The sequence below is a fragment of the Eschrichtius robustus genome, chromosome 2 (assembly GCF_028021215.1).
Source record: "Eschrichtius robustus isolate mEscRob2 chromosome 2, mEscRob2.pri, whole genome shotgun sequence".
Taxonomy (NCBI): domain Eukaryota; kingdom Metazoa; phylum Chordata; class Mammalia; order Artiodactyla; family Eschrichtiidae; genus Eschrichtius; species Eschrichtius robustus.
The window spans coordinates 146,447,853-146,463,559 of NC_090825.1; the positions used below are offsets into that span (position 1 = coordinate 146,447,853).

General features: G+C 35.4%; 1 protein-coding gene across 5 annotated transcripts in view; it reads left to right on the top strand.

Moving 5' to 3' along the window:
* Positions 1-15,707, top strand: part of RANBP17 (RAN binding protein 17) — a 311,774-nt gene that overhangs the window by 206,476 nt on the left and 89,591 nt on the right. For 4 of the 5 annotated variants that reach the window (XR_011073140.1, XM_068536343.1, XM_068536345.1 and 1 more), the window contains 3 exons: positions 2,088-2,147; positions 10,114-10,187; positions 11,217-11,297. Coding sequence is in view for 4 of the 5 variants with exons in the window: in XM_068536343.1 (XP_068392444.1) it covers positions 2,088-2,147; positions 10,114-10,187; positions 11,217-11,297 (215 nt within the window). In the remaining variant the exon portion in view is untranslated. The remainder of the gene's footprint in view (positions 1-2,087; positions 2,148-10,113; positions 10,188-11,216; positions 11,298-15,707) is intronic. The other variant, XM_068536342.1, reaches the window with a different exon arrangement.

Sequence of the window (15,707 nt, forward strand, 5' to 3'; positions counted from 1 at the left end):
GCAAATGATTTTCAACACTTGACTTGGATACTTTGAGTATGTCACCTATCTCCCATGTTCTGATTGTTCTCAGTTAATGTCTCGATTTGCTCGCTGTCAACGTCAACTGGTCTACCCGACCGTGGAGCACCGTCCAGCAAGAACTCTCCAGCACGAAACTTCGCAAGCCACTTCTGACACGTTCGAACAGTCACAGCACCTTCTGCATACACTGCACAAGTCTTTTTTTTGCACTCCAGTTGTGTTTTTACCTTTCTTGAAATAATAAAGCATAATATGCCGAAAATGTTGCTTTTTTTCTTCCATCTTCAATATTAAAGTGGCTACACAAAAATTCACCAATTTTGATAAGTTTTTGTTTAAATGCACGCTCACGTGACAGCTGCCACATACAATCTAACAAAATTGTTTCGAATGAAGTGAAAGACAACTAAGTGCTACTAGAGCCATCTTACAGAAAAAACTGAACAAACCTTTTTGCCAGCCCAGTAATAATAGCCAGTACTTCATGGAAATTTTACCATGTACCAGGACAGTTGTAAGTGCTTTACATATGTTAACTGCTTTAATCCTCTCAAAGATTCTGTAAATTAGGTCCAGCTATCATCCTCATTTTATATTTGAGAAAACTAAGGTGTAGAGGGTAAGCAGTTTGCTCAAAGTCACTCAGTAAGTGGTGGAATCCAACTTGTCTTGGGCTTCAGAATCTATCTTTAACCACTTCACTAGACTGCCTTCTACTTTGTGGTATTATTCTTTCCATTTTACAGATGAAGAAACTGAGACTCTTAGAGGCTAACTAATTTTACTAGGATTATAGAGTTAATTTATTAAGTAAAATATTTATTGAATGTCTGTTATCTGCCAAGCACTGTGCTAGGCTAGCAAGTAGTAGTCTCACTCAGTATCCCATGTGCATTGCACTAGACATGCATTCTGTGTTTCCTCCTAGTTGAAGTTATCTGAAATATATACTCAACTTGCTCATTTCTGTCTTCTTATTGAAAGAAGACTATGCTTCCTGGGCAACTGCATGTTGTCTTTGTTCACCAGTTAGACTTTTGCATATGTTGTAGCTAATTTTCAACATAAAAGTATTCAGTAGGAAGACTAGGATGGAAGCGGTACTTAGCCTATTGCTGCATATATTGCCTCCTCAGAGAAAGTTTGAAGTGTTTATTAGTGTTTGAAGATACCAGTGTTTGAAGACGTCAGTAGGCCATCAGAAGGTGAACTCTGATCCTTTGCATTTAGGGTAATTTATAAAGTTTTCACTAACTAGGCTAGTGTGAGAGACAGAAAGTAAAAGCTACAAAGGACTATAGGATCAACGTTTTTGAGTAAAGTTTGAGAATATAATGAAAATAGCAGATTTGACAGAATAGTAAAAATATGCACAATGTCATTGGCAGCCCTTTTTTCATTCCATGGGCCATTATTCCTTTACTCTTTTTGTCAGGTTGTCCTTCCTAAAGGGATAGAGAGTTGAGTGGCTCATAGGAGGAAGGTACAGCAGTTGTTTTGGATGTAGGAAATGGGACATGTTTCAGAGAGGCAGGGTGGAGGCAGAGTGTGTGTGCAGGAGTTAGATTAAGTGGTGGAAGACTCAATGTGATTTGCTTAACCTTCTGAGTGACGACAGAAATGAGTTTCATTTATTGAGCATATACTTTTACCCTTCAAAAGTTGACTTGGCCTACTTATATCATTAGCCCCAGTTGCCACACTTGCATAATGAGAGTGCCTCATGGGAAACAGCAGTATTAAGAGATTCTTAAAAATAGTTCTGTTAGGTGTTATTTATAATTTGTTCTTTTTCAGGGCTATCCTTTAGTAATTGGTTTCTTGAATTATTTCATGGAGGCAAACCCATTGTAATCCATATAACCACATCCAGGCTTTGAACAGCACTTCACTATGCCTCTGATCCTAGCCTCCAGAATAAAATCGAAGTCCCATGAATATTTTAAGTGACAACCACAAAGATCCTGAGCCACATTCTCCCTGTATCGGAAGTTGGGAAGGACTTCTGCTCTTCCCTTATCCCTGACGCCAGGTGGCAGGTCCCTAAACTCTGTGCTTTTTAGGATGTACGCCTGAGGAGTGATGTGTCCAGAGTTCCAGAGAAGGCTTGGAAAATAGTTCAGGTGAGTTGAGCTGCTGGTTATTGTGGTGGATCACCAGTCTTTATGCTTGTCTCACCACAGCCCCAGATTCCTATGATTAAAATAGGGACGTGCACAGGGATAAGTGTAGGGGTGCATTTTTCTTGATTCCCTTTTTTATGCACTGTGGGATCCTACAGTGTGCGTGTTTTATAACGAAATGTTCGATAGTCAGCTAATGTTTGGTAGTATTAACGACGAAGCCTCTGTTTAGTGTGATTGCATAGTATGAAAGCAGCCTAGGTTTCTTGATTATAACGTTTCTAACCAGTTATTCATACCTGAAAGGAGAAAGTTGTATTTGGCTACAATGAATAGCATCTGTTATTGAACAGTATCTAGAGCACATGTATCTCTTGTGCCAGAATATGTTTCTGGCAGACACCTTTGAGAGGTGTAAAGGATTAAACAAAATCTCTTACTTCGCAGTTCCCCATCTCTACCATCACTCTCTCACAAACTTCATCCCGCATCAGTTCTTTGCTCTAAAATGTAATCATGTCATCTTATAAATTTGGTATTGCAAAGAGTTATGAATCAAATGCCTGAAATGACCCTTCAAACCATGATCTCAAAACCTTCTACCAAAATTAATCAAACCTTCTTCCAGTAGTCCTGTGCCATAGCCATGGTTCGCTTCTTACTGTATGAGCTTGGAAAGATAATATATTTACCCAAGACTTTACCATGGCTTTAGCCACAGAAGACTAGTTTAACAGAAGCTTGGCCCCAGATATGGAGTGAATTGGCAGCCAGCGGGAACAAAGCTGTGTCAGGACAAATGTACACTCCCCATCTTCTCTAGTTGGCTTTCAGCTGGTTGCACCACAGGAGTCTTTCTATGGACTGTGTATCCTGTGACCAATAACTGGTGCTCTCGACCCAGGTCCCTCTTGGCTAGTGAAGGCCTGTCGGGAGACATTAGGTTCATGCTGGTGGAGATCCTTAGTCAGTGGCTCCCTGAAGGAAAATGGGGCAAACGGCCAGCTTCTGTTGAACAGGTGGTAGTTAGACCTTAGATCTGGTCGGGGCAGGAGGGAAAGAATCTCTCCAAAATTACCAGTATTGCTGGTTTTCACACTGTAGCTGTACTCCTCTTTCTAATAAATGATTGTTTAGAAACTAATCCAAAAATATATCTGGCGGCATCTGGAGCCCTTCCTTAGCAGTCTGGATTTGGGCCCAAGTGAGGAATGGAAACCCCACTGGGGTGCAAGCAAAAGAGGAAGCATGTTCTTAGCCATGCATCAGTGGAGGCCCCTACTGGGAGAGGGGATTATCACAAGGCAGCAGGCAGCCCTGTACCCCAGCCTGCTGAGTTCATGCTTTGTGCCACAGGATGTGGAGCGAAGGAAATGTGAGGCCAAAGTGGTCGCTCCAAGTTTTCTTATACAATAGCTTATTCAAGCAGATTGGGAACGCCTCTTAAGAGATTTGTTAGGTACATGTCCCCTTAGCAAGATGGCCACCACAGATGGTAGGTTCAGATATTCTAATTGAAATAAATACTTAACATTCATATTTATTTTATATCTCCATAGCCAGCTTTTCTTTATCAGATGTTATTCTGTATTCCACTGAATGAGGCAGGCAGATTCCTAACCTTTTACCGCTTGGTTTCCAAAGTAAATTATGGTCTTAAAATTAAATTTTAGCAAAAGATTTTTTTACCTGATTTTGGTCCTGTATTTTGTGATGTTATTTTAAATGATATGGAAAAATTAGTCAGCCAAGATTAATGTAGATCTATTCATTATCACTAAGTTTATGTATTTAATATGCAACAATGATGTCTGTACTATTAATTCTCTTGATGTGGTCACAAGTTAATTGTGACGATCATGTTTTATCCTGCTTCAAACGTTAATGAGAGAGCTCAATATCTTTAGTTCCAAACTGTTTAGATCCAAGTCATTAAATGCTCTGTTAGTTTCCTCTTAACACCTTTCCTTTTTCTCCCTCCCCTCCCTTTCTCTTCAATGGATCTCATATAGAGAGCACTGCATTGGCTTCAAGGGCACTTGAAGCCTAAGACAAAAATATGGAAATTGGTTTCTTACTCATGATAAGTGAGTTCACACTCCGTTCCAAAATTATTTTCCTAAGGAACATTAATGCTTTTATTATATTGAATGCTTTCTCCAGTGACAGGTTTTGCTTTACCAAATTACATTCAGTTAAAAATCTTGGAAACCAAAGGGGGAAAGTGGTGGGGGGGTGGGTGGTGGTGGTGGGATGAATTGGGAGATTGGGATTGACATATATACAGTAATATGTATAAAATGGATAACTAATGAGAACCTGCTGTATAAAAAAATAAATAAAATAAAATTCAAAAAAATAAAGAATAAAAATCTTGATTTATAAGTCATTTCAATAGATTAAAACAATACTTTAAAATTCATAATTGCTGAGTTTTTAAATTTTTATGGTATCAATTTTGTATTATTGGATGTGAATTTTTTTACACTAAATTGGTTCAGGAAAGTATATCATCTGATGGCAAAATACTTTGTTGTTGATTTCCACAGCACTGCTAATTTTCTGCACTGAGCCTGCTTATAAAAGCTCTTTGAGAAGTTATAACATCTTAAACATTTATAGAAGGCCTAAGGGTATTAACTTATTGTAATTTTCTGAAGATTCATTATCCAAAATCTTAATTCATTGTAACAACTCTTATGAAAACCTATAGAACCAGTGTTTTCTCTTATTTTCTTATTTGCACACAATGAGAGATTCATTGTTCTTTTTAATTTGTTTCATGCGGTGCTTTTGAGTACATTTCATAGAGGGCTGTTATTGAATTTCTGTGACTGTCATTATCTATCCATACAACCTTTAGGAACTAATATTCTGGGTTTCCCAGTTCTGTAATCTACTTCAAATTTAAGGATTGACATAATTAGTTTCTTCAAAGTTATAACCAGAATGTTAGAGACAACACTGCAGATACCCAAGACCAAGGATTAGGATTGGAAAAAGAAAGCAATTTTAAAAATTATCACAGCACATGCTTTTGTTCTTTATTAAATTAAATTTACAGCTCAAAACCTTATGGCTGTTTGTATGTGTATTCCCTTGTCTGGTTTTCTTATCTTGTCTGGCTTCTTTTTTAAAAACCAGATATAAGATCATTTCAACTACCTGCATATGCTCAGACATTATTTGTCACTTGATTAGTTGAGAAGTTAAAGAACATAAGTGGGTCACTGAAGTGTTATATACATATCCAAATGCTCTTTTCTGAAGTTTAAAAGAAACTTCACAGTAGAATGACTAGAGATAAGAAAACATATTAAGACAGTTTTTTAGGAGCATGCCTTCTTGTGTCTGTAATAATGATAATTTCTTACATTTCTAATGACTTCCTGTATTTCAAGAGCCAGAGAGATGGATGACTGGCTAAAATGGGTAATTTTTCTACCTTCTAAGACAATAACTATTTAGAAGTAGAAAGAATTTGGTTTTGTATCATGAAATTTTGAAGCTTTATGCCTTTAACAAATGCCGTTTCTGACCATGATTAGCAAGATTTCAAAGTCAGTACAAATTTAGGGTTTTGTTTGTTTTAACCTTTTTTCTGTGTGAAAGTCTTCAAGGTAAGCCCTTTCTTACCCTTCTGTTATTTTTTATGTAATGAGCTTTCTCTTGGAAAGGTAGTAGCTGACAATACTAGCACCTACTATTAGAAAGGGTCCATGAAAGGGGGTAGGAAGGGAAGCAGCATTTGTTGAGTAGCTGCTAAATGTCAGGTTCTGTGTTAGATATCATCATTTAATCTTCCCAAAAGCCCATAAAGTAGGTTTTATTATTATTCCTGTTTTTCAGATAGGAAACCAAGATTCAGAGACTTTAAGTAACACCTAGGTAGTGGCAGAATTCAAATCCAGTTATCTTTGGGACCAAAACCTGTGCTTTTTCTATGTTGCTAAGTTTATCGAGATAGTGTTCTGAGTACTTCTGGAGATGTAAAGAGAAATAGACATTTCCCTGCCCTCAGGCAGCACGTGCTTGAAGTAATGGAGGAAACACATATAAACATAGAAAATTAGTGCTATAACAAGATAATATGCTATTACATGAGAAGTGCCACTAACAGGCCAGCAACAATGGATGCTCTGAGTATCCAAAGGAGGAGAGAGAGCTCCTCTTACTGAATCTACAGGGAGAGCTTCTTCCAGAAATATTTAAGCATTGAAACTACATATTTTTATATATAAAATAGATAAACAACAAGGACCTACTGTACAGCACAGGGAACTATATTCAGTATCTTGTAATAACCTATAATGGAAAAGAATCTGAAAAAGAATAGATATATATATATACACATAACTGAATCACTTTGCTGTATACCTGAAACTAACGCAACATTGTAAATCAACTGTACTTCAATTAAAAAATAATGATAATTTTAAAGAACTATATCTTTTTAAATAACAAAACTTTACCAGTGGTCACCTGAGTGAGTAGAATTTGGAATATATTATTTTTACAGGAAAAAAAATTCTTCGTAAAAAAACACACCTCTTATTGGTTGTTTTCCTTTTGTTACAAAATTATGAATGAAATGGAATCAGCCAAAATACACATTTTAACATTACATTCTTGTTATTCAGTTAACAAACATTTATTGAGTATTAGGCATGGGAGATAAAAGACAGAGCATCATCTCCACCCTCAGGGAGTTTGTAGCCTAACAGAAAGACAGGCATATTAAAAAAAAAAAAAAAAAAAAAAGAAGAAGAAGAAGAAGAAAGGGAGGAAGGCACAGGCTGACAGGCAAAAACTAGGTTATGTGAAACACATAACCAAGAGCATAACGATTTATTCAACTTCATTGTATCCTTCAGAGAAGGATAACACAAATGGGCTTATTAGTCTCTTATTTCTTAGATTTTTGCTTATTTTTCACTATGATCAAATTATCTTAATTGATTATGAAATAAAAGATTAGGAATCTATGAACTGAAAGTGAGCTTTTTTCCTTTTCTTGCGTTCTTACGCCAACTCCTATATCTTTCCCTAAAATGAGTATGTATTGTGATGTAGTTTCTTCTTGCTGTCATAAAAATTATTTTTGGTAAAGTGATAGAAGTTTTGGAAAATGTTGAAAACCCCTAAATATTGTGTAAGAATTTTTTCTGTAGAAAACTTTCATTGACTTGTGCTTTATGATAAATAATCTTATAGATATTTCCTCACAGGACAGATTAGTCCTCACCCCCAAATTATGTGTATCTATGTTATAACTACATTTCAAATGTTCGAAGACATTTTCATATTATCTGCATGCTCTCTGAATGATAAGGTGCCTTGGAAAATGTAAGCCGGTCTTTTAAAAGAAATGCAGTAATCACACATTGATTTTAAATGACCCTGTCACACGTGAAAACAAATCAGATTGTTGCTCTTAATGAGCTTTTCAATTTACTATTCAGTAGATCAGATAAGTGGATTTAAGAGGTAATGATCCTGTTTAGTACTCAAGCTTGGCTGTCAGATCCTAGTAGTGGAGAGAAATCCCTAGGGACAAAAGCATTGACACAGTTCTAGATGGGATAATGGGAATCAAAGCTAATGGATGATAAAAGGAATGGTGCAAGTTACAAGGATAATTGTGGATTAAAGCACTGCCATGTGTCAATGTTGACTGTTTTTTCCAGTATCTTATTGGGTCAAATCTGAGGCTTTGAGAAGCTGTTTTGACAGCAGAGCACAACAGACCTGCCTGCTTAGATTCCTTCTTTCTTGAATACCAGAGACACAGCAGAAAACTTCCTTGCAGGGACTATCAATTTTAAAAATATTTTTAATATGTTTAAATGTCTTAATGTTTAAAATCACATTTTTGTTACATTTCTGTTATTCAGTGTGGCATGGGCAAAATCAAAATTAGATTAATCTGATCTTTACCATAAAAAATAGCATTTGTAAAGTCTTGAAAGTGTAAAATTTTATTTTATGAAAATACAGTGTAGTAGGGGAGATGGACACCCAAACAATTACAATGTGAAAAGCACCATGCTAGAGGAATGGACCAGACGCTATAGGAACATAAAGGAGAGCACAACTTAACCTTACCTGGAAATGGAAGGAAGGCTTCAGAGATGACTTTTGAATGAGAATCAGGGCAAGAGGAGGAAGAAGGCTGATTCAGGAAAAATGAACAGCACATGAACTCATAGAGATCTGTAATTGCATGAGAAGCCTCAGTATTTCATGAGTATTTCATTGTGGCTTCAGGTTGAGGGAAATGATAGATGAGGAGGTAGGTTGGGGCCAAGTTGTGAAGAGCCTTGTGTGCTAGAGTCATATCAATATCAGATTTTCCAAGGGGCCCGACTTACTCCCATTCATGAGAGAGCTTTTGGAGCATGTTGGGATAAGGGAAACTTCCCCTTTTACAACCATTCTTCCTTTGAGCCTTCTATGGGCTTAAAGGTTTCTGATGATTGAGGATTTGGTGGTAACTAACCTCCCTAGGTTCTTTCTCCCTAGCTCCCTCTTCGCAGCAGACATCTTACAAAAACAGTGATAGCTTTGATCTTACAAGAGATAAAGGCCTACTCTCAATGAGCCAAGTCACAGATACTGGAATTGAAATGCTTTTCAATTAGGGCTCAGAAGTTAGCAGGAGAAGCAACAGGAACTTGAATCTCAATCTTCCTTTCTTTCTCTCTCCCCCAGCTTCTCCCCTCTACCCTCTGCCCCTTCTTTCACCTGCCCCTTCCTTTCCCTCTCTTTCTCCCTCTGATTCACTCTACTGGCCTGAGGAGCTCCTGGTCGTAGGAGTTAAGTCAAAAGCCTGGAACACAAGCTTCTGGTTGAATAGTGTTTAAAATCCAAACATGAGATCTCTGCAATGAACAGCTTTCCTCCCCTGTATCACCATGTAACTCTGGATGATTTGTGGTGTCCTGTGATTTTTATCTCACCTTCACAACCTATGACATTATATCAAGGTAGTGTTTACATATGAAAAACAAAAGGCAGAGGGAGTGAAAGCTAAGTTGCCATACCATAGGAAATAGGCAGATCAGGAGAGAGTAAGAGAACACAATCACAGAGAATCAAATCAGAGAAGAGAAATCCCATACAGCTGGTGTCTGGCAGAGATAACCTGGAATCATACCAGAGCATCAGGGAGTATGAAGGTGTCAACCCACCTCTCAGCTTTGCCAGGCTATTAGAGGGAATATTCCACTGGCTGCCAGTGGCATTTTCCCACTTGTAGTGGGATATGTGTTTATAAGCTCAATGTGGCTTAGGTTGGAACTGAAATGTTACACCCCAAACTCTGCAACCATCACTCCCTAATGGGAAGCTTAGTGGATTCCCAGGCCCCGATGTATTCAGCAGAGAATCCCTGAGCCTGGGATTTCAGTTTCAGCATGGAAAGTAAGACCTATCTGTATATTTGGGGGAGCTTATTGAGGATAATTTCTATGAATTCTTTAACTTCCTCGTATTTTTGAAATCCTTATTTTTATAGCTGCCTAACATAATCCTGAATTATTTGATGGCTTGCTAAAATCTGGAATAGATGGAAATTTTTTAAATGTTGGATTCTTTTATTGAGGCACTCCACTTTCCAGCCCTTTACATACATATGCCTGCCTTTGAGAAAGGGGTGCTTTATTACCACTTTGAGAAAAAAAAAAAAGTTATGTGGTATGCTGGGAATAAAATGAGTATGTGAATGTGGGTTTATGTGGGTGTGTATATATTTCAAAATAAGGGAGGTGCTTCCTGGAAGAGAAAGAGGAGGGTAAATTTTTAAATTACAAAAATTTTTTTAAATTCTTCATTTGTTCTCCCCACTCGTTCCCTACATCAGTGTGGATGCAACAATGCATTAAATCTTTACATTTGTTCAATTTGAATAGTCTTTTGAAAATATATGTTAATGATAAAGTGTTTAACAATAAATGTTTTCATGCAGGTATATGCCCGTATGTCAGAAGTCTTAGGAATAACAGATGACAACCATGTTCTAGAAACATTCATGACGAAAATGTGAGTTCCTGCTTTGGTTCTTTGATTTTTCTGTTGTTGTGTTGCTTTGACCTTTGTACTGTGCTTAAATCTCTCCAGAAATATTAATTTTTAATAAGAGACTTCTTAAATTATGCTTTAATTCTTAGAATGGTAGCATTGTTCTTATCTGAAACTTAATTTCACGTATTTAAAATTCACCATCCAAAAGATGTTATTTGTCAAGGTATCCGTACTACTGCAGCATGCAGTATCAAAACATGGTTTTGAAAAGTTTACAGACTTTGACTCTACAGTTCAGTTGGACCGCCTTTTTTAATTAAAAAGAAAGTACTCAATTTTAAAGACCAACTCAAGAGATTCTTGCAAATTGGAATCATTGAGAGAGATTTGGTTGCCTTCAGACAGGGCATTCATTGATTTCAGTAGAAACCTATGGCTATCAGAGACATATTCATGGAAACTGTCCTTAAATTATCCTTACAATATTAGCAAAATTAACTAGTTTATGGTCATAGACATAACTTTGTACACTTAGCCTAAACTTCTATGCCTCCACTTGACATCTTTCTTCATCTGTGTAACAGATAGGTAGCACTGTCTTACTTGCAGAGAACAAAGCTAGATAAACAATCATGATCATAGGAAGTGAGGTTTGGAACCACAAATTTGATGGTTCACTTCTTGGCAGTAACTGTGAGTCTCTATTTGACTTCCTTTGTAACTCCTGTTGTCACTCCCTACTATGTTTATTTTGGATACAAACTTAATGTTTCTTCTGTGAAACATTTAGGCAACTTTTTAATTTACAAAACTAAATTTATAGAATAATACACCATTTGGAGAGCAGTGTTCATTGTGCATTGCTTGTATATAATTTTGAATATGCTATGAAAAGAATTAGAAAATGTTCCATTGATACTTAAACCCACTTTATGAGATGTTTGTGATTTAGGTCATTTAACTGACATGAGTGTATGTGTATTTCCATGTTCTCCCTACGCAAACAAATACCTTCATTATAATTAAAAACTTTTTTTTCATATTTAGTGTTACAAACCTTAAATACTGGGGAAGATGTGAGCCTGTCATTTCAAGGACTCTTCAGTTCCTAAATGACCTTTCTGTTGGATATCCTTTTTACTATATCTGATACTGTACATAAACAACCTAACAAGTGCATTCTATTGGCCAGGTATTTTCCTTATTTATAATTTTTCAAGTGTTCTTTTTTTTTTTTTTTTTTAATAAAAAGCCTTGCATTTAGCCTTATCTGTAAATGCATAATTTTGAAAGATTTATATTAGCTATATAATATGAAAATTTTATTCAGAGTCACAATTGAATTTATATGGATATATAGATTTCTAACTGGTTAAAATTATGTTTATACCCATCCAGGTTTATAAATGGATATATAAGAAAGTACGCAAACCACATATGTTTTAATCCATAATTTTTCATAATTGTCAGGACGTTCTTGTTTTAAAAAAACATGTAACTAATTTTAAGAAAGTCAAAATGTTCCAAAAATATTATTTTATAAAAACTGAATTCCTAAGAATCAGTATTTCTTCACTGTCTTCAGTTGAAACGAATATTATTTTCACTAGTTAAGAGGCACAAAGGAGTAATAGAAAGGGAATTACAAGGTTTTTGACCTCTTCTTTGATTATTTCCTCTACCAAATCAACATCTTATTTACTCTAAAATAAGATTTCCCATTACACATTAAATGTTTAGATTTCTCTTTAGCGGATTCTTAAAATCTAAAACCAGAATCATCCTTTCTTATTAGATTATAGTTGATACTATTATAATGTTTCTACCAATGTGAGAGAAGTATGTAGATTGTCTTTTATATGTTAGCTATCAAATATATAGGAGTTGTGAAAAATAAGTGTTGGTTTAGTTAACCACTAAGATTAGCTGATATTTTAACATGAGGACAACATTCTGAAAATGGGTGGCATTGGATGGAAATCTTTAATGTAGGTTCACTCCAGGAATATGTTTATATTAGTTAAGTTTACAATTGTGTTCCTTGGCAAACCATAAAAGATTTCCAAAGTATTAGACACCCACTTTTGTGCTGGAATTTAATATGCAACTTTTTATTGGAAAATAATCGTCCTTGTCTGGCAAAATCCACCATGCAATATTTCTGTTAGTAGGTATAATGCAATAAAGACAGGGAGGGCTATTTATCACTACAAATTTTGAGGATTTCAGGATTCTTTTTATTATTTTAATATATTTCTTTGATATTAAATCAGAAAAATGATAAATTACACCTGTCCAGGCTGTTTTTCCTTTTTACTGGAAAGTGATGTACAACCCAATTCCAGTGGTCATTTTGGCTTTTTAAGATATGTATTTTTTCTTATTAAAAAAAAAACTCAACCTGTATTTTTTTTTAATAATAATGCTGAAATACTCTTTATTTCCAACATATGAAGTGGTTTATAAGTACTTCCTAGTATTGCAAACTCTGGCCTTTTCACAATGTATTATTTTGAGAACATATTATCTGGAAAGAAGCCTATATTATTTTATAGCACATATCTATGTTTAGATTTCCCCTATTTTTTAGGTTGAAATTGAAATCTAATATAAAATTAATTTGATTTGTATTGTTTTTTGTATGATTTACATAATGCCTAATTTATTTGTATCTGCTATTAAAGATCCTCTCCTATCACTTATGCCTTTTATATATTCTTTAATCCTAAGATTATAACCATTTATTTTACAAGTCACTTACTGCTTTTGAGCACTCCTTTTTTGAAGTTAATAAAAGAATCGTATTTTCAGAAAGCTTATTAGATAAAAGTTTAAAAGCTAGCGTTTTAAACCAAGGGATAGGCATAATTTCAACTTGGGTACATTGATTTATATTTTTTAACAATTATTTCAGGTTTGCATATTTAGAAATATATATTAACTCAATTTGATTTCACTGCTCAGTTATTTGAATTATAAATCATTATGTCCCTTCTAGCTGATCAGTCATGAAATATCTTTGAATTCATTTACATAATGGAATATGTGAGTGGTGTATCTATTTCAGTGCAGTTGCTGGTTACTTAATGCATGTTTTGTTGTTTCTAATCGATTTCTTTATTGTAATGTGTTTTTAAATCCTGATTTTAAAGCAATACATTATTTCTGTGTTAAAAATAAGGTGACACTCTTCAGCAATAGGAACAGTTATGCAAGATAAAAATCGTCACCATTTGGCCTCTATAAATGGAAGTATGTTTATATATTAATATTCAAAATATTTGTATTTAAAATACTAGTAACAAATAAATGAAAAGCATGTTATCTTACTATAAAATTTCAAAATGTTCCTTATTACTTTTATAATGCATGTTTTCGAATACTTATTTTTTTGTTTTTTCTATTTTTGTCTTCTCCAGAGTGAATCTTACTCATTATTTATGGTCCTCACAGCCAGTCTCTGAACTTGGTGGTCTTGTATCTGACTGCTTGTTTGGAAATTGAAATCACAAAAGATCCTCATTTTTAGGAAGCGCTAAAAAGCCGTGTGTTTACTTGCCTAAGGCAGAGTAACCTGGAAAGAATGGTAACCTGGCCCCAATGGTTACTGTCTCAAACTTTAGTGATACTCAGAATCACTGGAGTTCTTGTTAAAATACAAATTCCTGGACCCCACCCCCACCCCCAGAGTTTCTGTTTTAGGAGGGGTCAGACTGAGGCCTGAGAATTTGCATTTTCATCAACTCCCAGGTGATGCTGGGGGCTCAAGGACCATACTTTGAGGACTTCTGCCTTAAGTTAATCAGAAAATAGAACTGAATGTCCTAAACGGAAAAGTCAGGTATTTCTCCTACAAGCTCTTCTCTAAGGGAATTTGTCTTCACTTGGAAAAGACGGACTTGACGTTTTTAGAAATAGTCTAGTTTTCCAAATAATAATGTGTGTGAGGAGGATACCATTACGTTAAGTCCCCAGATTTTAACTGGAAAGCCCTTGTTGCATTTACCCCAAGGTTTCTGTTGGTAAATTTGAAGCTTTCTAAATTGGTAAGATTATTGTAATTTTAAAATCCAGTGGCCTTTTTGAGAGCAAGTTTGTTTTCCCGGCAGATTCATTACATGTGGCATATATGATACATTTAGCAAACATATCTAGTAACTTTTTAATGTACTTTTTAAATTTCCAAGACTAAATTTCAAGAATTCCAGATTCTAAATAGCTTTCTCTAACAGGCACAGAGTTGAAATGACTCTGTCCTGGGGCAGCCCTCCACAGTTAGGTTTAATACTTGGGGGTCTTTTTCCTGCTTTGAAATGATTTCCAGTCATAAATTCTAGTTTCTATCTAATTGGGAAAGGAGTAAGATTGTTTAAGTGATTAGGACAAGGAAGCTGCCAGGAAAACTGGAGCAAGAATAAGGGTCATACAGAGCTATCAAATAAACTTACTTATTTTAAATGCTGAGAAAGAGGGAGGGAAGTATCACATTTCATCCAAAATTCTGTTTGTTTATTAATCATTATTTCAAATTTTTCTTCCTTTGAAAAATAATTGATCAGTATTTCTACTGCAATTCATTGTTTACTAAAATTTATAGCATTTACATGTCTCTGGGTTTCAGATAGATAATAATGAGAAAGGTAATTTCATTTTCTGTTAGGCCCTCTGTTGGTAGCTGCCCTTATTACATCATCCTCAAAGGTTTGAGAAAACCCAAAATATCTTTAGCTTTTAAAAAACAGACCCCATTAAAGGGTTCTACATAAATTCATGAATTTATCCAAACTCACTTTACCCTATTGATAATGTTAACTTCAACAATTCTTAGAATTAATAACTTCATCATGTTATTGCAAGACCACATACATAATTCACGGGGCCCAGTACGAAGTGAAAATGTGGGGTGCCTTGTTCATAAGTGATTAAGAATTTCAAGTCCTCAGCAGCAGAGCACTGAACCAAGCAGAGGCCTTTATAAGCAGAGGCCCCTGTGCAAGTGCATAGTCTGGACGCCCGTGAAGCTGGCTCAGGTTATCTGTTAAAGAAAGAATTCCTTCCATTTGGCTTCAGACTAACTCTCTAAGACTGGGACTATCTCCCATAGTTCCTGTACACCAGGATTTGGTGAATCCTGAATGAGGTGGGGGGGTTAGGAAAGACTAAAGGATGAAAGGTGAAACAAGGGTCTAGAATGAAATAAGGGTGAAGGATGGAAGTAAAATTGAGTATGTCTGTTACAGGAAATATTTAGTAATAAACCGTAGTAATTCTGCTTTTGTGAAACAGTATTAAAATGTATTGCTTTATTTCAGCGAATATCACCATCTCCAGATGGTTTTCAGAATGTTAAATAAAACTGGTTTCAGCTACATCCCTCAGGCATACTTCTATTAACATTTCTCATCAAAAGAAATGTTGATTTATTTCTTTGTTTGCTGTCTCTATCATCTTTGGAAAAGTCATCTCGTAATTTATCTGCTCTATTTGTTTGTTTTTGTGCTGGCATCAAGGGTGAGAATCTTCTACTCCTCTTCTGTA